General features: G+C 36.7%; 1 protein-coding gene across 2 annotated transcripts in view; it reads left to right on the forward strand.

Annotated features, from left to right (window-relative positions):
- The first annotated feature begins 217 nt into the window (after positions 1-217).
- GABRG1 (gamma-aminobutyric acid type A receptor subunit gamma1) overlaps positions 218-25755 on the forward strand; it is a 60108-nt gene continuing 34570 nt past the window's right edge. Inside the window, exons 1-3 of one of the 2 annotated variants that reach the window (XM_036381982.2) lie at positions 218-521; positions 17072-17220; positions 25236-25303. In XM_036381982.2, the coding sequence (XP_036237875.1) occupies positions 430-521; positions 17072-17220; positions 25236-25303 (309 nt within the window). In that variant the 5' untranslated portion in view covers positions 218-429. The remainder of the gene's footprint in view (positions 522-17071; positions 17221-25235; positions 25304-25755) is intronic. The other variant, XM_054514610.1, reaches the window with a different exon arrangement.

Genomic DNA, 25755 nt, shown 5'->3' on the forward strand with positions numbered 1-25755 from the left:
GTATATGCGTAGCTATAAACATGTATTTAACATTTTATACATTTTGCCTATTTATATTTACATGTATATGTACATACGTAAGCTTTATTTCATTTCCCTCTTTGGAGGAAAATACCAAATCAATGCCACCCTTTCTCCCAGGCATGTTTCCCTTCTAGTAAACGAGGCTCCACCTCTGCTAGGGATTGATTCGTCCAGCAGTTTTTAGGATAATTTATGAAGCAACCTGATGAGCCTATTGGGCGAGTTGCTCGGTCCTTGCAGAGTGGGTTTCTACCTGTTTGGGTGTTTTATTTTATTTTTTTCCCCCTTCCCCTCCCCTCCCTCTCCCTCTCCCTGCCGTGTGCCGGGGGGTGGTGGGATCGGTAGGGTCGCAATTTCCCAGGCTCTCCGGAGAAAACTCGGGCAAGGGAGAGCTCCTTCTCGCTCATGGATGCGTGGGGGGGCCCCGCGCCCCGCTGGATCCGCCGCCGCGGGGCCCGGCTGCTGCTGCTGCTGCTGACCGTGCGCCTGGGGAGCGGGTGAGTACGGCGGGGCCCCGCGCCTCCCCCCGCCGGGACATGGTACCTGCGCATCGCGCCCCAGGCTGAGCTGGGGGGCTCCGGGCGGGGGCCGGGGCAGGAGGGGCGGCGTGTTGCGCCCCCAAACTTCAACCAGAAAGGTGTCGGTGCTGCCGCTGTGGCTCCCGCGGGCGGCTGCGGCGGGAGCCGGCTCCGGCAAAGTAAAACTTCAGCCGCATCCCACTTGTTCGCTGGGCGGGTTGGTGAGTCCAGGCTCGGCTCGGTGCTGGAAAAGTCTCCCCGTGCCGAGGGCGGCCCGGAGCCCCGAGCTCCCCGCGCGGTGCCGCCCGTCCCCGCCGGCGGCTGCGGGGAGAGGGCCCGGGAGCGCGGCCGGCGCTGCCGCTCCTGCGGCTGCTGGTGCGGGGCACCCAGCGCGGCCGCGGGACCCGTGCGGAGCCCCCGCACGGCACCGGCTCCTGCCGCTGGGAGAGGGATCGGGCTCACGCGTGGGATGGAGCAGGGCAGCTGCTCAAGTCCCCGAAGTTGAAAAGGTGCGTTTTAAGGGAGAGTTAGAAAATTGAGCTGGAGACCTCTGAAGAAACAACAGTTTGGTACAGCTGTGTACATGTGTTATTAGTACCCATAACAACGAAAACCAATGTGATAATTCAACTCCATTAATGATGCAGAACTAATGTGAACCATTCCACAGGTTATACTCATAAAAATCACAAAGCAGCACTTCAGGTATAAATAAAGGGTATTTGACTGTTGCTCAGTGTGTGTTTCTTTTAAATGAAAGACGAAGTTATCATTCTAGAGGATATAAAAATATGTAGTGTAAAGGCTAGCAAAAAGGAGGAAAAAATCTATTAAACATTTTTAAAGCTCATGTAGACCCCTTCACCACTGAATGATGTGTGAGGTATGTTGATCTCATCCCATCTCTCATCTTCAGAAGGCTGCTGTGTTATCCTAGTAGAAAAACCAGTGATTATACTTTTCTTAACCTGTGTCTTTTAAAACCTTGATAAATTATGGAAATGTTTTTCAAAGACATTGATGAAAATGATACCAGTGCAGCTGTGTGTCTTCAGAATGTTTCTTAATGATCGTAGTGTACCTCAGGTGTGAAAGAAATTATCAAGTGGTTTGAGAGAAAAGAATATGCATGCTAATTTATCAGTTCAAAGACTTTGTAACAAAGGAGGAGAACTAGCCAAAAAAAAAATTATTTTGCTTTGCTTGTCAGATGTGGTTGGGATTATAAAACTAGGTGTAGATTACTATGGATGCATCTCATTAACATTATAATCTATAAATAAGTTGATAAGAAGTGAGAAAAAGAGGTAACTTACATGCATTGTTTTTTTTTCTGTGTTCCAGGACATTTCAGATAAAAGGGAACCTTTGGTATGAATATCTATGTATCTGAATCAACTGTTTTCAGCCTTGACTTTTTTTTCAGAGGCTACATGGAAAAGTGGTGTTTGAAAAATTTCCCCCCCCCTCCTTTTTTTTTTCCTTTTAAGTGACCTCAAATGGACATGTGTTGCAGATCATGATTCTCTGGTATGTAGAGCATTGCAATTCATGGGTGCTTGCTTAGGACCTTTGGCACTCTTTAAAGTCTGCTACAAAGTAGGATGGAAATACTATTTTTCTGCTTCTTTGGATGCCTCTCTATAGTTTTGGCCCAAGATTTTTCCTTGAAGCTCAAAGTAAAACACAGGAGTAATGCTTTTTCTCAAGAGTAGATGAGGCTGCACTAACTCTGCCAGTTTTTCTAAAACTATCTTGCAGGAGCCAGTCTGCCTTTTCAACAGATATTTTTAAAAGGATGCAAATTGCATCATTTTTAGTATGCATGTATACACAAAGTACTTTGGGCTGAATATGAATAAAGTTGCTTCAGCTGCAACAAATGGAGCTAAAGCCTAAGCAAAGGCACTGGAAGTTGAGCCCAACCAAGAGTTTATTCTATTAAGATACTGCCCCAAAAGCTGTTCCGTGACATTGCACCAAACTTCCCACACCAAAGTGTGGAAACTCTTTCCCATAAAGAAGTTGTTTACCTCCAGTTCTTCACCTTCAGCACTAGCAGATCAGAATGGCCAATGCCCTTGATTTAATTCCATGGGTCAGTATTTTGAAGGACTACTTTTGTCAATCTGAGATATCTCTTCTGTAGCAGAAATTGGGCCGTGAGCCTTTCTACAAGATGTGTGCAGGGAAAGAGTACTTACCCAGCAGTAACTGCAGTCCTAAATGTCTGACAAACCCATTTTTCTTGTTGAATTCAAATAAACAGATAATTGATAGGCAGAGCAAAAGAACTGACAATATAATTAATGTTATTTTCTCAGTTCCACCCGTACAAGTACACCATAACTGTAACTTTTCTTCCAATTTATACTTCTTTAAATGGTACGTGCTGGTCAGCATGCCTAAAAGTATATTTTAAGCTTAACTTAATTTTGGCCATATCTTCCCTTTCAATTTGTAATCTGATGTTTTAAAAGCAATTATAAATGCTCTATTGAAATGCAACTGTCAGCAAGTACAAATGTCAAGTGATATTTTCTTTTCAAAGTATCTGTTAGGAAAATATGTAATACAGCCTACGTTTTCCTCTCATATAAATTCCTGGATCAGAGTTAAGCCTGTCATAACAATGTTGGTTTCTTAGCGCTTGATAATAGTGATTTACTGTTTCATTTGAACATCTGTGATGTTTATTCATTATTATCCTCACTCTTATGTGCTTTGTTCATGATGTGACAACAAAGAACTTGTTATTCAGCAGTCCCAGTGGTTTAAAATACAGTTTATTATATTGAAAGTTTGTTAATATTTTCTTTTGTTGGTATAAAGTTTAAAGAGACCTAAATATTGAGAAGTACTTATAGTCTTTGCACATAATCTTCTTACAGCGGTTTCAATGAAACCTTCAAACTATGTCAAACTGTTAAATAAAGAAAAGGCTCTCAGCAAATTGAAAAAAATTTTCATTTACTTTTAACTTTCTGTTTTTTAAATCTGCCTGATGTTAAAAAAAGCACCTTTGCTGCAAATTCAAGCCTTTTTAAGCTGGACAGAAAAGTTTACAGGTGAGCACTTGTTGAGCTTGTTCAACTTCTTTTTCTGAATACAGAAGTCTATCTACAGAGTAGATTACAAGGAGATCAGGAGAATAATGAGGTGTTTTTTCTTTGAAGCTCTAGACAGATTGTATTAATCTGGGTAAAACAGAACACCTAGTACATAGGACCACTTAAATGGACTAGGTATATGCACTGTTTGAAAGTGAGTTGCTTTGGTTTGGGCTATCATAAATTTAAACTAAGAGTCGTATGTGTTGAATTCACAGAAAAACAAAAGTGATTGTCTCAAACCCCTTTTTTGTAGTACCATTTATGATAGAAGAGACTAGCACTTTTTGAATTACCTGCATAATTTTCTTGCACTGCATCCTAAATTGGTCATGTGCATGAGTAAAATAACAATATCATAACTTAGTTGGTAAAGAGCAGCAGAGACAAGTATGAATTACAAATTACTGTAAAACACTGACAGGAACCTTTAAAGGCTGGTGGATGACAATGACACTAACTTTAATTTCTTAATTTCTCTGAATAGCAATAATTTGTACAGAGTGATTCAGATGCAACTGAATTAATCTGAATTTGACACAGAAGTCCTGATTTTGAATTTTTACACATGCAAACATTATTTAAGACTGAAAATAATGTGGTGAGTTCAGTGGCCTACAAGTCAATGTAAAAAATTGATTATATATATATATATATAAACCTAAAATGGTAAATCATGGAGCAACACTGAACTAATAAAGGTAACAAGAGAGATTAGGAAGGTCATCAGGAGTTCATCAGAACAGAACTTATTTCAAAGAAGAGGGCAATTTCATTGATATGGATATGGTGGAAATAAATTGTTTCTAAAATATGCTTTAACTGGGGATTTTCCAGTCAGTAGGATCTGTTGAGATAATCTGGTCTTATATAAGAATGTATAAGAGGCTAAACAAAACTGGAGAATTTACTATGGCACCTCTATTAGGTTTGCTCCTTCAGTTTAACTAAGTTCCTGCATACAGACTTGGTGAGGAAGAATCTGATGAAATATTACACAGTATTTCTAGTCTGAGGTTTCTCTGGCTTCCAGCCAGTGGATCTCCTGTTCCCAGTGTAACCTGCTACACCTGGCTCAGCCACTGGATCCCGTTGTCCATCTCTTTGTGGGAAAATCCACATCTTCTTTTATACTTCTGGTTCTGCAGGGTAGCCTCAAGGTATAGACCAATGGCTGCAGCTGCTGTTCAGGAGCAGAGTGTGGTCATCAAAGCTCCTCCTTGTTCTGGTTGCCTCTGCCAAGTTTTGCCCTGACAAGAACTCAGAGCATCTCAAGTGAATCCCGAAAATTCTTAAAGGAATCAGTATTTTGGTCAGAAAACATCCTGGTTTCTTTCTCTTTCCAGCCTAATCTTTCATAATATGTTGTAGAAACCTCCTCACCTCAGGGCGACAGGAAGCTCCAGTGTGGTTAGATTCCACGCAGTTGTTGCAGGATGAATGATCTAGTTCAAAATGAAAGTTGTGTACAAATGTGTCACAATTGGAGACACTCTCTGCAGTGTGGAAATGTCCACTGAATTGGATTCAGCCATGCTGCAGTCATTTGAACTAACCTTTGAAGCACATCCCTGGTAGGTGTAGTTTAAGAGACGACTTGATAGCCACTTACATTCTTCTCTCACATGAGTAAACTGAGATACCTACATTTCTTCAGAAAATATTTAATTATTTGCTTGACCACTTTTTTGTGCGCTTTCCAATTTTTTGTCTGAAGAAGAGATACACACAGAATATTTCTTCACTGCTACTTCATACTGCTCAGATCCTATCTCACAGGATTAGCTCCAATATTGTTCAGTTGTAACTCATGTTCTTTTTGCCTTGGTTGTCAAATTCTTTTCTGTGTCACTGCATTCGTGTCTGGTAAGGTGTGAATGGCTAATTCTCTGTTTCTAAATTTATATGCAGCAATTTTTCTTTGTTTTAAGGAAGACAGACAGACTTAGTGGATAGGAAAAATCTGAGGTAGAACAAAGGGGATACATCCCCTTTGGATTAAATTATTTGATGTCTCAAATAGATTGTTAGTCCTTTTCTTTAATATGGTTATCTTCTTGTTTAAGGCAGTGTATCATGAGGGATTAAGTGTTATTATTAGTAGTGGTAATGTAGTATTATTGTCCAATTTGTCTTTCTAAATAAAGTTTGACTGGATAGAATTTATATTAGTAAAAAAATGTAGCATTCAGTGTCCATTTAGATGGTAAAATGTAAATGTAAGTCACGAAAATTTTTTTATTTCATTGTCCAATGTTAAATTTGCATGACAGAATAAATTATGTAGATTTTTTAAAAAAAATAAAGTGTCCTCATTGTTTTCTCTGGAGGAGAACAGTTCTTAATATCATTGCCATACAGCCATTGGATATGGATTGGGTTGTGTTAGACCTGCTGCAGGTGACCTATGGACCTATACCTTAGGTTCTTGCTTTGCCAGTGAGGGCCATCCAGCTGATGGCCTGTGCGTTGTGTCCAGCAGGGGACAACTCTGACTACCATAAATTTTAGTTACCATCTAACAAGAGGTGTAATTCTTCTGTTTTAAAGATATGTGTAATGTAATACACAACATCAGAGAAGACAATTTTGTGCATAGAGACAGCAAGCTTTTGATTACATGGTTTAGGTATTTCCATTAGTCCTTACAGAGTATATTAATCTTTCCATACAATTATTCATTAACTTAACTGACCTTTGGATTAGTCCATAATTGCCTAATTTTACACTAAAATTTCAGTAGAACCTATTAATTATATTTCTAGTGGGTACATGTTGTCATTGCCTAGTTATTGTAGTTGTGTGGCTTTTTCTGTAATTTCAAGCTGAATTTACTTATATGCTGCAATTACAGTGTGCAATTCAATGCAAGTCTCTGGTTCTGTTGCTGCTTCAGTCATGCATATTTCTTTGGCTCTTGTGGGAGGAGGATAGCACCTGCTCACATGTATAGCAGAATTTGGAACTATTTCACAGAAGTTTGGTTTTGTGAAGTGTTTTGGTAGATTTCTTGTCACCTGAAGATTTTGCAGGAAATATATGATGAATTGTATTAGAACAAATACTCAAATGGATATGCTGAAATACCATCAGCTTAAATGACTGGAAATGCCTTATAAAGGGTTGCTCATTTCATATATTTTTTGAGATGCTGGTGATATTTAAGAAAATTAACTTTGCAATTCGGTGAATTTTATAGTTAGTGTGGGATGGCATTTAATTAGGTTAACATCTTTTTTTTTTTGAGGTTATAGTTCTCAGCGTTCATTTATCAAATATTTGTTTTAAGTCTAGTTTCACTGTGGAAAGTGTATCTTAGATCAAAGCACTAAGCCCCTCAACAGTGTATCTGCTCATTTTGAATTTGATGGCAATTAACTTTCCATCAGTCAAGTGAAGATAATGTGTGAATGGTGTGCTGATGTGTGACACATGGATTTATGTGTTCCTGTCTTTGTGTCTTTGTGTGATGATCAGTCTGAAACTTCCAGGAGATCTGGTACTGCCGTGGTTAGTACGTGTTTCACATAACCAGAGAAGTTATCAACACTGGGACCTTCCTTAGCAGTTTGGGGATATTTTGACCTTTTTTTAATACCTGTTGTCCCTCTTCAATTATATCTACTTAGGTTCTATAATTTGCTTTGGTTACCCTCTTACTTTCTGTTCAAGTCTTCATTGGTTTCCTGCTGCTTTGTCTAGATGAACAGTGCACTATGGCTGTTTACATTTTGGTTATTTGATTGCATGCTTTGGCCAAAACCCACAAAGAAAGTAAAACCTACCAATGGAGAAAACCAGATTGCACCTCAAGTCCTGCGTTCAGTTCTGGGCCCCTCATTATGAGAAAAAACATTGAGGTGTTGGAGTGTGTCCAAAGTAGGGCAATGCAGCTGGTGAAAGATTTAGAGGTTAAGTCCTGTGAGGAGTAGCTGAGGGAACTGGGGTTGTTTAGCCTGGAGAAAAGGAGGCTCAGGGGGCTCTTACCACTCTCTACAACTGCCTGAAAGGAGGTTGTAAAGGTGGGGGTCAACCTCTTCTCTGAGGTAACTAGAGACAGGACAAGAGGAAATGGCCTCAGATTGTGCCAGAGGAGGTTCAGGTTGGACATTGGGATAGATTCATTCCCAGAAAGCATTGGAAGGGGCTGAGCTGGGTGGTGGTAGAGTCACTATCCCTGGAGGTGTTCAAGAAACAACTCTGTGTCACTTGATGCCATGGTCTGGTTGACAAGATGATGATCAGTCAAAGGTTGAACTTGATGATCTCAGAGGTCTTTTCCAAACTAAATGGTTCCATGATCCTGTGAAAAGACATCATACAACATGTTCTTTAAGTTTGTAATCAGAAAACAAAGTAATTGCTGCAAGGAAAGAGAAGTGAGAAGAGTGTCCTATTTCCTTCTTTGTCTGAGGTGGAGCAAGAACTGCTCAGAGTATCGGGAATAATGATTTCAGCCATAATGTTTCTTGAAGACATTTTTTTTCCATCTTGAAATATTACTTTTTTACCAAGTTCATATGTTTGCAGACAGGGCTGCTGTTCTGAGGGAGCAGGAGAGCCTGGGGTAATGGGTTGACAGGAACATTATAAAAGTCATCAAGGATGAGTGCTAAAATCTTGCACCTGAATGGAAAATCCCCCTCAGCAGGACTGGAGCTGGCTAGCTGGGGAGCAGCTCTTCCAAAAGGACCTGGAGCTGCTGTTGGAGAGCATGGCACCTTAGCAGCAGGGAGGGCCAGCTGCCTCCTGGGCTGTGGGATCAGTACACATTCAGGAAGTTGAGGAAATTGACTGTCTCCCTCTGCTCAACCCTTGTGAAACTGCATGTAGATACTGCATCCAGTTTGGGGTTTAAACTGGAGGGGGCTCAGGAGAAGATACCAAGCTGGTCAAGCAGGAGCACCTGTCCTAAGAGGCAAGGGCTGATCTGACTGGAGAAAAGATGACTTGATGTGGATTCAGCATCAGTCCCCAGCATTTACTGGGAGACAATCCAGAAAACAGAGGTAGGCACTCCTAGTGGTGCATGGTAAGAAAATGAGAAACAATGGTGATGAATTGCAACGGGGAAATCTCAACTAGATATAAAGAAAAAATTGCTAAAAAGATAATTAAACAGCAGAACAAGATATCCAGTGAAGGTTTGGGATGTCTTTCCCTGGAATTTTATATATCAGCTGGATTAGGCAAGCACCCTGGTCTGAATTCAGATTCAGCCCTTTGACTAGAAGTAAACTTTTCAAGATTCCTTCTAAATTTTATGTGAAAACTCATAATTTCTCTGGAAAATTGCAGAAATAAGCTTGTATTTTTTGTTTTGTTTTGCTATGTGTGCAAAGTGCTAGCTCTCTATTGTGTAGCACAAAAAGAGAATTGTAGAAACAGGTAGTTTTCTGCCTCAGGTCTCTACAACTGAGTATTTTTGTCATCACATATGGAGATAAAGACATGGTCAAAGTAAGATTGCTATATTAATCAAGCTGAATATGTTTGAGAATCCAGCAGCTCTGAAGTGGTGCAGAGAATTACCTGTACTTGGCTAGAGAGATGTGAGAAAAATTGTCAATTGATTTCTGGGCTGCAGTTTGATAGGACTAGAGGCAGCAGTTATACTGGTTTGACCATATCAGTCTTTGGATGAACTTTCAAGGAGAGAAGATAAATTTTGTATTATGTTAGAAGACTGATGGATAAAGAATATCTGAGATGCTTTGAGTCTTTATGACAATTTAGTGAGATCTGTAAAATCTATTTGAATTAATAGGATTTGACCAGTGTTATTTCAAACAGCATGCAGCCTTATGTGAAAACTGACTTGGAGAAGAGCAATTTGTGTGGATTTCAGAACAAAATTGTTCTCCCAGAGGATAGCTTTAATAGTATCTGTTGTTCCTCTTGTTAAAAATCCACACTTCTATAAATATTTTTTGCAGTCAGATTGTGCCTTTATTCAGTGCTCAGAGTTAAGTCTGGTTGTATTGTTCAGTAATTTTGAATTAGTTTTTAATATATAGATGTCACAAAGATGTTGAAGATTTTTTGAGAAATGTGATAATGCTTTTAAGTGAAGGTATCACTGCAATTAAAATTAGTTGGACTGAAGTTATTTTGTGTTGGAGAAAATGTTTAATATCTTTCAGAGATGTGCTTCAAAGATGTAATGACTCAAAAGACCTTAATCATCCAATACTTGTGATATGCATGAACATACCACAAGGTTAGTGGTCCACTCAGATACATAGGCAATGCTTTTTGTTACAGGGAGTGAACACCAGAGGTGCATGTTTTTATTCTGTTATTGCTATGATTGTTAATTTTTTTTTGCAACAAAGCTTATTTAATACCAAGTGAACTTCCCTATGTAGCTTATACTTCTAGTGTTCAAATGTTTCTGTGTAGGAATTCCTAATATTTTTTTCACGCTTTTCCCTGATAAATAATGTCCAAATTAATCCCTTCGCTAAACACTAAGGAAGAAGAAGGGAAAGAAGAAGCAGGGCAGGAAATTATAAACAGCCAGACAAATATGAAACAAAACAAATAGCACAAGGCACTATGTGTATTCAGAAGAAGAATCAACCTAAGAGTAGGTGGTTGGTGTACTGGAAAGAAGATATAGGGAATAAGTAAAACATACTTCAGTGGGAGAGAGAAATACACTTTGACATACAAAAGAATATGCCCAAGTCTGGCAAAGCAGAAAGGGGGAGAAATTGATGAAAACATTGGAGATGGAATAGATGGGGGGAAAGAGATTTTTTCAAGAGAATGTCTAAACCAGTTTGGGAAGGATAAAGAGGAAGGACTATAATATCAGGGGGTCTATATCCCACAGGATTATGAGGCGTAAGTGGTGCTTTTTGGACACATATTTTCAGTAGCTGTAGTTTTTTGCTTGCAGTTACTTTTATTTTCCCAGAAAATTTCTGTGACACATAAAGCATATCAGGGACGATGCTGATGTGAAATGCAAGAGTTCACTTCCACAGAATTGTAAGGGAACTGATGACTATGAAGTCAGCCATAAAGTCTGAAAGATAAATTTTGAGAGATGAGTCTTGAGAGTGAATGCTTTAAACCATTCACTACTGACAGCTAGCAGTGATAGTGAGCTTTCAAGTCTTTTCTAGAAAAATGGAATTGATTTCTATTTTATGAGTCATGATTATGTGGTCCTAATTATTTTTTCTATTTGAGAGAAGTATTTGCATACCTGAAGGAGTGCTGGTAAATTCTCAACTTCTGAGGGTACTACAAGTCTAACTGACATCCATGTTTTATCTTAAGAAGATTCAATAACATATGCAAATATATAATTTAAATTTCTGACATGAGAGTAATTATTAATTCCACATTGAAGTTGCATTTTTTCTCTGTATTTAAGGAACTTTGCTCTGCTTCAGGCATTTCTTAAACTTATCATCCTGCCAGAGTTCAGATTTTCATCTACACCTGGTCCTATGCCCTGGTCATTCACATGGCACAATTAAGTACTTGCATTTGTGTCTTCTGAACTAGAATCATCACCAGCCTCTGTACAAATGTCTGACTCTGGACATAAGTGTGTCAGTGACCATGTTTAGCTTTTCAGCAGAGCTTTAGGTCTTTTCTCATGTGTGGAATTTGGCTAGTTCAGGTGAGCTCTCACCTCACATTGATGGGGCCATGAAATAAATACACTTTACCACATACAAGCATACAATGCTTGGTGCTCTGGAGCAAGCTAGTGTCTGGTTAGATGATCTGTTGGAAAACTTTCCTGGGAACCTTACCTGTCTTGACTGACTTGTTATGAAGGCCAGTCTGGTTAAATGAACTATTTTCACAAACCTGTGAAGCAGTATTATTGTGTACAAAGTAATCTGTCGTGTTAACAATTCAAGAAATATTTTTTGATTTTTGGTGGGTTTTTTTTTTGTTTTTGTTTTTTGTTTGTTTTTTGGGGTTTTTTAAGTAATACAAAATAAAGGTTAAATTGCATTATATTTAGACAAAGGATGTATCCTGGGGAGCACAGCCAGTGAATAACAGCTGTCTGATGGCATATTTCATCATTTAGGTAAGTGTCACTGTGCCCTACCCCTGTGTTGGTAAAACTACTGAAGCAACTGAAGATCCTCAGGTAAATGAAGTAACACAACTAACCTTACTGTTTTCGTTCACATATGTAAGGCAACAAGGAAAGAAGTGTATTTGTTTTAGCTCTGTCAGCATAGAAATTATCTGAAACACTCACTTTCCTCCTTATTTATTTATTAAATAATCATCACAGTATTTCTTGTACAGAAGGATCACTATCTCCAAATAGACGAGGCCCCTATGAAGGTTGTCTAAACCTCACAGATACCAAGAGCTTGATTGAGTTGCTTCTGCACAGACTTAAAGCTTCAGCAGAGATAACTCAGGTTCCTTGACAAGTCTCTACTTTTCCAGATGTCTACAGGTTCCCTATAAATCAGCCCATCTTGGAGGACTGGATATCCTTCCTTGTGTTGGATAGGAACAGGAGCCTGGGAATGGACAACTAAATTGATGCTTAGCTATATTTAAATTCTATCACTTATGCCATACATGTACTTCTGTGCGTAATACTTTGACATGTGTGATGCAAATAGCAGTCAGAACATTTTCACTATATTAATTTTTCTTCCAGTTCATTGCATAACTTGACAGATGTTAATTGCAGCACAAAGGTCACCTGACTGATTTTTATCATATTTAAAGGAGAACAAAAACCTATGATATTAAGATTATTCTGAAGAGAAGCACATTGCCTGATGTTAAAAAGACTTATTTAGTCTTTAGTCACTTGTGCCCAGAGATTTATTAGTCATGGTAATGTCTCAAATTATTTGAAGGACAGAGAGCATAATGGGGGCACTTTTTGCCTAATTGCAGTTTACTGTTGAGTTTATGAGGGTAGCTGAAGTGTTACAACAATAAGCATCTTAAGAGGTGAGGTGTCTTTCTTATTTATAAAATCATTAAAATCAGAATTAGCACCTGTATTAATAGACATAAAGTAGCACTCTGCCATGGAACAGAAATGTTTTAATGTTTGATGATGTGTTTTTGTTCTCAATCATAATCTCTCCAGACATTCTGAAAAAGACAGTGAGTGAACTTAGCTGGAACAAATACATTTTACAGTAAATGGAGAGATGATCAAGTATTATGTTCTGTGTATAGTGAAATAACCTTTAGATGAACTTGGAAAGGAAAAGAATTCCTCTTTAATTAAGTTTGCCTTTCTTCTTGGGGTTGTGAAAGAGACAGGATAGTGTTACCATTAAAATGGGAATGGAGTTAATTGGCATTAATCTTCATAGGTTTTTCAGATTTATTTTAATGACAAAGAAGTAAAAAGGTCCTCAGCCCAAGTTAACTGTCACTAAATAATTGAATACCTGAATTTAACATTTTATTTTCTGGTTTAGAATGAAGTTTGCTGCCTTCTGTTTTTCCTTCTATCCCATTCCAAACCCTGGAGAAAATGCTGGAGATGCACAAAAACTTGGTAAAAGGTTAACCAAAAGTTTTGACCCATCTTGTTTTCTAAAGTGAATGTTTCTTTATAGAATATGGCCTAGCAAGGTCGATTAAGTGATAACACCATCTCAACTGACCCTGCAGACTTTTTACATCTGAAGGGATTTCTATCTTTAAAACAAACTAATTAAAATCTCTTTAGCATGACAAATGTTTAGCATGACAAATCTGTTTAGCATATTGGTAATTCAGATTCCTGGAAGTGAATATGGACACAGTGCCTGTCCTGTTGCCTTCACATGACTAGGTGCTCTTTTGAGAGAGCTTTGTGCAACTCCCCCCAAGCCAACTGGACTGACAATTCAAGTTGGCAGGTGGTGTGCTCTGTTTCACTGAAGGGTGTACAAAAGACTTTCTGTATATTCTGGTCACTTCCTCCTTCCATCCAGTATCATTCATTCTTACCACAGTCTTGTTGCTGCACATCAGTGGCTGTGGTTTAGGAATCAGAACTGCAGAACCGGGTGCCATAAGCATTTCAGAGATACTATAGTCTTTACTGCACACTTGGTGATCTTGGGCACATTTTAAAGACAAGTTCAGAAGATGATAGTCAGGTAGTGAGATGGGTTTATCTCAATGAATCACCTCTGAAAAGAATAGCTGTTTTCACCTTGTAGAACAGCAGTGATTCAGGTCTTCCACATTTGGTTACATTATTATCTGATTCATGTTGGTTTCTTTGGTGTTTTACCAAATGGGTTAGTGAGTCACAAGCTCTTGTTGGCTATGTGTACTAGTGTAGAAGTCAATTGTGTTTCTCTTTGTGCGGTTGGACTTTTTTCAGTGTACAGTATTTCCAAGATAAAATCAATTAGTTCTGTGTAAATAGTCAGAAAGGCGCATTTTAAACCAAGACTTGTCAGACACCAAGTAAAGAAATGTTGCCTCTAATAAAACTGTCTTCTTAAATGGATTTATTTACTGGTGCCTGAAAAAATGCTTAGATGTTGGGATGGAATTTTTCCCTCTCCCCCTGAAATTGCATTAATAGCTTTCTGTAAGCTGTCATTGAATACCTATTTGTAGTTCAGAGTTTTAAAATTGGCAGAGGACCAGAGATACTCCAATTAAGTAAGACAAAAAGTAAAAAAATAAAAAGTGAAAATCTGAAATCTGTTTTTATTTGCATTTTTTCTTGTTGTTAATTTCCAGTTTATTTAAATATATTAAATTATAGAAAAGAGCAGGTTGCTCAGAGAGGTTGTGCAGCTTCCATTTTGGATGTCTGCAATAGCCAACCTGATCAAGCCATGAGCAACCTGCTGTGAGCTCAGAGCAAGCCCTGCTTTGAGCAGGAAGCTGGAGTAGAGAGACCTCTCATGATCTCTTTCCAACATGATTTGTCCTGTGAATCTATAAATAAAATTAAGGACTCTTTGAAATGTCAAGATATTCAAGTGACTGTGAGTTGAGGTGTTGTGGTTGTAACTCCTATTTGGTTTAGGTGGTCATGGCATGACCTCTTGTACTTTCCATTTTGGCTAAATCTCTGCTGTTCTTAATAGCATTGTGGAAAAAAGTTTAAAGAACAACAAAGTAGTGTCATAATCACTTCAAATTTTCTGCAAATAATTGGGCTGACCCAGAGAATCAGGTGCCCTGTATATGTAAGGAACTCTGTTAATTTCACTATACTTTCTACTGTTTATGGGATGGAAGACAAAAAGAAGAAGGTCAGTTTTGTGGTGATTATGTGTTTTTCCTTAGAGAGCTAGTTATAAATTAACTTTTAACTCCTCATCATCTTAATGCCTCTGGGAAAAGTCTGGAATTGCCTCTTCACTCTGAGCAACTGTAAGCTAATTTATAAAGTAATTAGATGCCAAAAAGTGCAAGCAGATCATAAATAGAAATAATAATAATAATAATAATAATAATAATAATAATAATAATAATAATAATAATAATAATAATAATAATGATGATGATGATGATGATGCTGTATGGTAACAACGCATGAAAGAAACAGGTAGCTCCGAGGGAGAAAGAGTGTACAGTTATGAAACTTAGCTTCCTAGTTTTAGTGCTCCCATTAGTGGGATCCTGCTAATGGGAAATGTTAAATATTTAATATCTGACATTTCTCTATGTAATGCAGTAAAGATTAAGTATTTTATGGTGCATTTCAATTTAAAAGAATGAAAGCACTTTTCAGGCTGTTACAGGGAAGCTGTCAGTGAGCCTTGTATTTAGACTGCATATTACTTTCTGCTATAATAGACTCTTTCAACTTGTTTGCAGCAAAGTAGGTACGAAAGCTCTGATATCTGAACAGTGCTTTTTGTTCATCCTCTGGAAACCTATTGAGCTGTGGCAAGGTTTCCTTTCCCAAATTAAGCAGGCATGCCAAAACCACTGAGAGTTTCCACAGCCATGGCAGTGTTGATTTTCAGTGAGACTTGCTAGTGTTATCCAAGAGGTGATGCAAGGCCTTTCTATTACAGACTGAGGTTTGAGGTTTGAGGCATTCCCACAAAGGGCTGCAATAAAAGGCAGGCATGCCTTATCTCACTCTGTCCTTTACTAACTTCTTCTGTCCTGTCTTCACATGGAACATACTGGTGGTCTTCTTTCCTGTAGTAAATTTGCTGAAAATTTCCACTCTTAGTTTCGAGGGCAGCAGATGTCTGTGTAATTTAGAAGCCCTTAATAAAGCCGTAACGTTTTTAGTTTTGGTGTACAATGTGAATTGGCACAAGGATAGTAATTTAATTCCTTTCTTTTACTGGAATATTGTGCTTGTGTTAACATTGGATCTGATTTATAAGGGCTGCATATTTTCTGTAATTGCTAGCCAGTGCCCATTTGTGAAGGTAGGTTGTGTGACTGTTAGTTACTGCTGTCAATCTCAAGCAGTGTGCTTTACCTCAAGCCCATAGCATTTCCTTGAAATAAACTAGATGAGTAATATAGATAGCAGTTTTTAGCACTGGAGGAATACTGAAGTCCATACTCATTTGATTGAAATGGAAAGAAAACTACTTTGGGGCATTCTTTGACCTTTTTGGTGACATCTGAGTGAATTTCAGATGCAACCAAAGTATTGCAATTTTTTTAATGATCTAGGGATTCACTATCTATTGCTGCTTATCTAATTAAAAGATAGGTAATAAATGAATATGTAATTATTTTCCTTGTACAATTGTTTAATCTTGATAAAATAGGTAGCTAATAAATGATCTGAAAATGGAGTACTATTCCTTTCAGTTAACTATACCACGTATACATTCAGAGACATAATTGGCTTATGTCTGGAGCTTCTGCTTCTCCTAATGCTTAGTTGTAGCACATGGATGTAATGTTTGCTTGCTTAAAATGTGAATGGAGTTTAATCAGTATGCAAGTCTTATTTTTTTACATCATATAACAGAGTCTACTAGGAAGGAGATTCTGTTGATGCTTTTTTAAGTGGCATACAATAGGTATGCTATTATGAAGATTAAGCATCTCTTAGAAATATCAGCAGTATTGCTTGAGAAAGAAATGCATGTAGGGAAAAGCTTTTAAAACAAAAAACTTGTTTTAAAAGAGGAAAAGGCTGACAGTAAGCTGATGCCTGCTGCTGCCTTTGTGGGTTTGACTCATGGCTTGAGTTTTTCTATGTGGGTGATGTGTAAATGCCTCTATTAACACTTACACTCTCCACCATCATAAAACAAAATATTGGTAAATATTTATATAGATATATATTGTAAATAAGGGCCTGCTTCTTTCTTTTGGTACCAGAATGCATTTGTGTTTGTACAAACTATTCTAAATAGTTTTCAATATTTTTATCTCTTTCTTCTCCAACTCTTGTGTATTCAGTTTCACCGTGTCATTTGTTTTTCCCAATTTTGTTTTTTTTTTAATCACACAACATAGAGCTGATAAAGCAGATGATGAGGATGATGAAGATCTAATGGTGAATAAAACATGGGTCCTTGCACCAAAGATTCATGGTGGTGATGTAACTCACATACTGGACTCCCTACTTCAAGGATATGACAATAAGCTTCGGCCAGATATTGGGGGTAAGCTCATAAAATGGTTCAGTGTAATAGAAAATGTGAACTAGAGATGATGTGCATTTTGTCAAAGATGGCAAAACTATGCTTTTTTACAATATTTAAAATGCAATATAGCAAGCTAAATATAAAACTAATAAAATACAGTAATTTTCTGGAACTAGTAAAAAAATGTTCAATGCAAGATAAGACCTCATGTTCTATTTATATTTTTTTTTTTCTAATGGAAGGTATTGGTTTTGGGGGACAGTGAGCAATCTATAATAAATTACTAAAAGGCAATTATACTTTGCTTTGTTTAACAAAGATCTTCCGTCAGAAAGAATTGTAGATATAAACCAGCCATGGCTGTTTCAAAAATTGATCTTAAGTCTTTAGGACTTCCTTCAAGAATTATCCCTAGACATTTTATTCTTACTGTAGGAAATTCATTGTGTCTATTTTGAGCAAATATAACTCAACTCAATTGTCTTCTTCCCTTAGGTAAGATTTTGAAAAAAAATTCAAGAGTCTAAAAGTATAACTTAGGACCCATTTTTTAAGTGGAATATAGGAAGAAAACCTGCATTGCTATAGATCAAACTTTGCAGCTATATGAAGGCAATTTTGTCTTTCAATAGTCAAAGCATCAATTTTTGTATATAACTATTAAGCATAAATATTTGGAAGAATCTTGTTTTGAAAATATGTAGTACATGAAACCTTGCCAGCTCTTTGCATGCAGGATCAAATAAGAAAAACATGTATTTTCTCTGAGTTTGTTTCCTGAAATGTGAAGGAAGAGGTGGAGAACATAAGTATTTGTGATGTACCTGGCACTCCTTATCAAAGGAATGCCATGTAAGTCTGTAAGCTATTTATACTTTAAACAGCACAACAATCTAGAACTGTTTCATTTATGTAGGGGAAGAAAAAGACACAATCTAAAATTATGCATCTTCCTTTGAAAGCTTCTGACAAAGTGTTTTCTTTCTCAAACTTCTGAGTTCTATTTTATTGGTGACTGTTATCTTAGAGATGTTGAAAGGCAATAATTCTGTCCCTGTCATAATATAACCACATATGAATCTCATAAAGTTTGGTTTAAGTCTTTTCCTTCATGTTCATTTAATTGAATTACTAAAAACATTTAGACAAAACGAAAAGTCCTCCAGCATGTTTTTCCTTAAATTCTCAATGTGTGACAAATGTGTAGCTTACTGTTTGTTTTTGCCCATTTGATGCAGCAGACAGAAAAGTGATTGTGAGGAAATAAACTGTCTCTTCTAGGACTCCTTCTAATGATTGGCTTGTACGTGGGGATGAAAGAAAAGAGAATTCTTTTTCTCTTCTCTCCCCATAAAACTTACAAGTAAATGGAACAAATACAGAGGAGGAATTTATTCTGACATGTCAAATGTATTTAGATGGGCATGGAAGAATTTTGATGTAATTCTTACCTTTATTTTTATGGCTATGTTCTGAGTCTTGATAGGACAAGAACTGTCTTTCTGTGAGTAACTCAATGGTACAGCTTTTTGGATTCAAAATATCAGTTCCCAAAAGAAGACACTTAGTTCTAGCTTCTCTCTTATAAATGTACCTCTTCTCAAAAGTTCTGTACCAATATGACATTGCTATCTGGGCCCTGCATCCATCCACTATACTAGAACATAAAGTTCATGAATAATCAGCCAGAGTAATGAAAAAAGGAAACATTTGGGAGTATTCGCTTTGTTTTGAAGAAATGTTAAGTATGATTCTGCCACAAGGAAGACATTTTGGACAACATAAGATGAAATTTCTGACTTCAGTTGAAAGCACTGCATTCTGTCCAGTTGTTTGGAAACTGCAGCAGATATTTGACAGACAGAAAAACAAAATCAGGCTGTAGTTTATTCATCTTAATCTGCTTCAAGTATGTGGATAAAATCTGGTGTCAGATTCCTTTCTTCATGAATGTCAGTTCTTGTACAACAAGGTTATTGAACTGGAATTTTCATTATCTTTCAAAACATTAGAATCCCACAGAACATTCTTATGATTGAATTACAAAGCTCATTTACAATAGCAACATTTTTTTTGTTTTGAACTTGGATTTTTGGGTTTGAATCCCAGAGCAGAATTTAGTTTTCTTCCTGGTGTTGACACAGAATTTCACCATCTCACAGTGAGATAAGCGTTTCATTGTTAAACACGCAGTTAGTTGTTTAGCTAAATGCTAAAGGAGAACCAAATGAAAACTGGCATTTTGGAGGCAATACTGAAATTTAATAGGGGAAAAACACTCTGTCATTTTCTGTTTGTCTCATTCAAATATCTCTGAGTTGTAGTAATTTCTTAACTTGTACCCTTTGCTATGTTTAGTAATCTTACTAGCCTTTAATTCAAGTTATGTAGTAGGCTTGAGTGTTTGGAGCATAAATGTTCTATCATTCTTCTACTCAGTATGAAGTAAGAGTAGTTATCAGATAAAGTCTCATATCTGTGGTATAAATATGTTTAATTACAGATACAACCTTGGAGTGTTGATATACTAATAAAGCAGTATTATTCTCACTGTAACATTACCTTCTGGGTGCATGATTTTATAACCATACTGTTTCAGCTCTAGTCCTGCATCAAAGTCACCATTATTTTTGAACTTTCCTTTTTAAAGGAAAGAATTCTGGCTTCTCATTTTTCACCCCTCTCATCCTAGGGGCACTGATCTATTAATATTATCCTATCAATGTACAGATAATTTTTTCCAGCAGTGATGTGTGTATGTGCGAAATACAACTGCACTGTCTGAAAATTTAATTAAAAATAGGAAACCGTCATCACATATCTACAACTTTAGTGAGTGTTTTCATTAACAGTTTAATACAACTCATCATTAATGGAAATCTTAAGAGTTTGGGATAATTGGGTGGGAATTTAAGGATAATTGCTCATGGATGTAGAAAAATCGGATACCTAGAGAAATGTGGATATTTGTTATTACCCCATAAGCAGAACATGGGTGAATCTCTCAAGTGCACTAATATGAATAGTCATGTTCTAAGAGATATCAAGAATACATGGAAAATACAGGGCTTTCAAACTGAAGTGCTAATTCTCAAAAAATAAATGTATTAGAAAGTATCCTGTTGAACAGGTGCTCCTAGTGTAGCAGCAATGAAAGTATGATATAGGCAGAAAAGTAATAAGCTCAAAATTATGCCTAAAGATTTTTAGATTTTTATATATTTTTCATATATTTGTAACTTTGCAGACTGTTAATGTATAGTTACAACTTTTAGTACTTTTCCTGACTTCTCCCATCTTTTAACAAACTCCTAGTTGTCGCAGATATCTTTTCATTAAAAATCTTTCCTTAAGATTTTTTCTTCCTGAGAAGCTGAGACGCTTCAGGAACAAAATGTAAACAATGGTTATCTGCTGCCGTGGAATGCAACAGGTGGATCCGTGATTGATCTCATCTGCTTGTTTGTAATTAATGGCCAATCACAGCAGAGCTGACTCTGACAGAGAGTTTGAGGCAGCTGCCTTTGTTATCATTCTTTCTTTTCTGTTCTTAGCTCAGCTAAGAGCTTCTCTCATCTCCTTCTGAGATGAAACTTTTCCTTCTATTCTTTTTAGTCTAGTTTCAATGTAATATATATCATAAAATAATAAATCAAGCCTTCTGTAACATGGAGTCAGATCTACGTCTCTTCCCTCATCCCAAGAACCCTGTGAACACCATCACACTTAGTAATACATTCTTGGAATTCTGTTTATTACTCTAGCAAGGACATTTTGTTTTGCACCATACATTGTAGATACAATAATGTAGAGGGCTGAAAGATCGAGGAGCTCCAATGGGGCAGGACCTTGGGGAAGTTACCTAGCCAACTGTTCTTCTAATTAGACAATATTTGTTAGATATACTCGTTAAATAACCTTATAAAAATTGTAGAAATACTGTAATGCATGTGCATATCGCCATATTGTGCCACTGTGAATGCTTTCCATTAAGGACTTGCTTTTACCTTCTCATTTTAACACTGTTTAGAAGGTTTTTGAATTTTATTCCAGGCAGCAAAACAAGTAGGAAAATACCAAGGAAAGTTAGAGAGAGATGTATTTTAAGAATATTTTCCAGGAATTGAAGAAAATCAAAATACAAGAGCAAAATGTAGAAGGTACATATTCAGGGAGTGTTGATGGTATTGGACGTGTGCACTGCATAGAAAATCATGGAAATAATAAAATTGGTGGGGTAGGAGTATCTGCAAAAGATGGATTTCTTTTAAGTAGAAGTGCAAAAAGTTTAGAGAACAGAGCTCTGCCTTCATCAAAATCACTTTGAAAAAATTCTTCAGAGGTTGACCTGGAAGCCTGCTGTAGACACTTGAGACTAAATTTTCAATATAAGTAGCCATTAAAGTAATAATCTTAGATAGCTGGTTGTTAGAATTATATTATTCCATTAAAAGCTATTACAAATTGAAGGACTCTGTTATTTCTGAATATGGTAGCCACCGAATTTATTTGCTGAATAACTACTTTATCACTATAGGGAATGCTTCTTTAGGCAAGTATTGAGGAGTTATAGAAAACATGCTCAAAGAAAATAAGCCTTGATGAAGTTACAAAAGTGGTCTTAGTTAAAGTTAAAGAGCATAAGAAGTATTAATTAAAAACAAAGGTGATGTGGCTTAGACCTACCTTCATTAGAAAATGAGGGAATTGTGGTAAACTATGGGGTTAGTGAATTTAGGTGGACTACCATGCTCTAGGTTAATGTTTTGAAGTAATGGATTGGAGGAATGAAAATAGCAGAATTAAGGAATAAAAAGTGCAATGTTCTAGACTTTTACAATAATGATTATTATTTGTGTCAGGAGATAGATGTTTATAGAATGAGAATAGCTGATAAGAAGAGCTCTTAAGTGTAGCAAGAAGAGATATATCAAATATTAAAAGCTGAAAATTGAGCCCGCAAAAATATAGGCTAAAAACCAGGCACTTTAAATATCAGGGGCAATTACTAAAATAACTTGTCAATTATTGAGATAGATTTATATTGTTATGATTTTTCTTATGAGGAATAAACATTTTTCAAAATTTTTAAACCCAGAAGAAGTTTAGTCTAGTGAAAAAAAAAAAGTCAAAGCAGGAAATCAGAAAGTGAGTATATCTCTCTAGATTGGGCTTACCAAACAGGTTCCCTGGGTGCTTCAGCTGCATTAGAAGCTGACCTTATGGTCAGCTGCTCCTTTGTGCTCTTCTTTCTCTGTCTCCCCCTTCCTCTTGAATATGCACTCTCACCTTCTTGCTTTATTCTAGCCTGCATCATACTGTCTTTCAGTTTAAATATTGAAAGTGTTCAAGCCCTTTCTCCCCTTGTTTAGAGCACTGCTGCTCTGCACTTCATGCAGGATGTGTTAAATAGCCTTCTTCCTACTTGTGTTTTCAGGGCTGATAGCAAGTTTTAAAGTAAAATAGGAAGCAGTCAGGGTTGGAAAATCTTCTCAATTTGTTCTTCTCAAAGTATCAAGAAGGTATTTTCCTCCAGCATTTGTAATTTTTTTGAACTGTTATCACTTCTAGTTCAAGAACACAAGAAGTATTAATTAATCCTTCTAATTCAGAAGTACATTTCTCTGTACCATACAGAAGAACTAAGGTAACAAAATAAGCTTCTTCCAGTCCTCTTGAATTGAGTTTCTCTCTGTGGATCATTTATGTCAATTAAAATAATTTCAACAGAGGCAGATTTTTAAACTGTTCACTAGCTCTTAATGCATCTTATAATCTTACTTAGAGCAGTATGGAACAGGGAAAATTAACTGAGTGCCTCACTACAGGAAAGCCCTTGTGGCAGATGAAGTACTGCATGATGCAAGTCAGAATTTCTTAAAATTGACACAGCCCCCATTAAAAACTGTGTCACTGACAGAGTTTGAAATTTAGTTGTTAATAAACATCCCAGTGGCTGGGATATCTATAGTGTGGTCTCATGGGAAATTTTTGATCAAGAATAATAATATTTTGAATTATTTTAGTAATTAATTTCTGTAGTTACGCTGGCAGATGACACAAATACTGTTGGAAAGGAGTGGCTGCATCTGCAGAGTGTTTAGCTCCTTCAGTATAATGAATTGAGAGGGGAAAAAAGAAGGTGGAGGAGAAGGAATCCTGTGAGTTGTATTTCAATGCAGTATTCAACATTACTTGAGGAATAAGGCAAGATATACTTTAATCCACCTCCTTGTGTTCTGCTCTAGCAGTGGGGCTGCTGTTATAAAAATAAATAGGATTGCAAATTAAAGGAAGAGGATATCCATTTGCAGAATGTGATATATGTCAAAAGGATTTCGTTAGACATATGACTAAATACACACATTATAAACTTCTTACTCTGATATTTCAGTCTATGTGTATGGGTTCTTGTGTTGTCTCCCTTCCTTTATGAGCTTTGCAGAAATTGGAAACATTTGTAGCTCAGAATCAAAGAATGACAGAATTGCAGAATATTTTGAGTTGGAAGGGACCCATAAGTATCATTGCAGGAAGTACTTATTTTTTCCCCCAGGAAATAAATTGGTTTCCAGAATCTGTTTAAACTTTCTCTGAAGCATGCTGGGGACAGTATGGTGATCAAGTGACTCTGTGCTCTGTGGTCGTACAGAAAAACCTTTGTGCAGCCTCACTAGTGTGTCTTTCTGTCAGGCTTATGTTCACACCATTAACCAGATTTGGAATCAGGGCAAATTTCCTCCCAAGTGAGCTTGGCGGGGAAAACGTATCTTGGGATATTTAGGAAATGCATCTTGCCTGTCATTGTAGTTGTCAAGGAGGTCACTGTTACAGTCTTGCTTTCTGTATATCTGTTAAAGTTTTCAGAAATTAGGTTTGTTGTTAAACCCTTGGCTTTTGCTGTATAAAAAAGGTAAATCTGATGATCTAGGGTCCCTCTCCTATGAAATCAAAATGCCTTTTTTTTTTACCTTCCCACCTTTTTTTTTATCTGCAGCTTGAAAGAGATGCTTGTTTTATTTTGCCATACCATAAAAGGACTATCAGAGCTCTATTATTATTATCCCTCTTCATTCCATTGGGTACAAGGACATATATTTTCTTGTGTCCACATTCTGCTTCTCCAGCGCAAACCAGAAGATGCTTGGTAAAATGATGAAATTATAATGCATCCTCTCCTCTTTCATTTGTGCCCTTTTTTCTGTATAAACCAGTTAGGAGGAAAAAAATGAGCTATGAGAGCTTCCTGTACTTCAGGTGTGCCTTTTATGGAAACTCTTAGACTGCATCCTTCTGAAAATGTACAGAGTAGAGACTACATTCTGTACTGGAATAAATTTTTAGAAGTTTTTGGTTTTTTGTTTGCACAGTGAAAGTGTTTTCCCTGTTTTTAAAGAAAAATAAGTTTGGTAATGTTTACGTTTTAAATAACTTTAATTGATGAGCTTTCAATTTGGTCCTTTAACCAGTGTAATAATCAAGCTGATGAAAGAGCATTAGTAATCCCTAGGTGTGCTGTAGCTTTATGACTTGAAGAAACCTGTGGTGAACAGTTATTTTTTATCTGTTACATATTCTCAGTAGAAATTGATAGAAGGCACTTCATATTGATTCCTTGCAGCTGGTAAACACATTTGTCCCAGACCTCATGGTTTGTTTTATGAAAAAAATGTTCCAAACTTGTTTTCTTTTTAGGACTGCATTTTTATGTTGGAAGAGAGTTTTTGGTTTTTTTTGTTTTATTTGTTTTTCCTTTCTTTGCCTTTTTGATCTGTCTTATATTGATCAAAAAGCACAGGTGGAGTTTGCATTATGAACTAAAAAGTTAAAGTTGATATTTCTAAAAAGTCATATGAAATAAGACAGCCAAGTCATATATGATCCTTTACAGAATGAAAAAAACAGAAATTAAATTGTTCTGAATCTAATAAAAGAATACCAGATGCACTGTTTTTAGTTAAATAAATTAAATTGCGCTAACAATGCACAGAGTTAATGAAATATGTAATTATTATGGTTACTATTTTGTTTAGTGAGAACTACAGTGATTGAAACAGATGTCTATGTTAACAGCATCGGTCCAGTTGACCCAATCAATATGGTAAGTTCTGATTATTGACACAAAATATCATCTGCATGTTGCTATGGGTTACTATTATGAAATAATTCTAATCTCATTCAAATTTTTCTTTATTTCTTACTGTGTATTCTTATGCTGTTGGATATGATTGAGATACATTTAGTCCCTCTGTTTGAAATTGCTGTAATTTTAAAAATAGTTTTTCTTTTAGAAAAGTCAGGTCACACAGAGTCCATTGTATCAGGTCCTTGTTTTATTTTGTGTTGAACATTTCCACAATATTTGTGTATATCTGTTTTATTTCTGGCCTGGTTTGATTTCCTAGAGCTACTCTTCAGGAAAAGAACAACTGATGCAGTATTTGACTAAAACTATTTTCAGTGAAGTGATCTATTGTTTGGTTTTTCTTCAAATTCATTCAAATCAAAATTTGAATAACTCTTTTGTTCTTCTTTTTCCATTTAGTCTTCTGT

The sequence above is a fragment of the Molothrus ater genome, chromosome 4 (genome assembly GCF_012460135.2).
Source record: "Molothrus ater isolate BHLD 08-10-18 breed brown headed cowbird chromosome 4, BPBGC_Mater_1.1, whole genome shotgun sequence".
Classification (NCBI taxonomy): Eukaryota; Metazoa; Chordata; class Aves; order Passeriformes; family Icteridae; genus Molothrus; species Molothrus ater.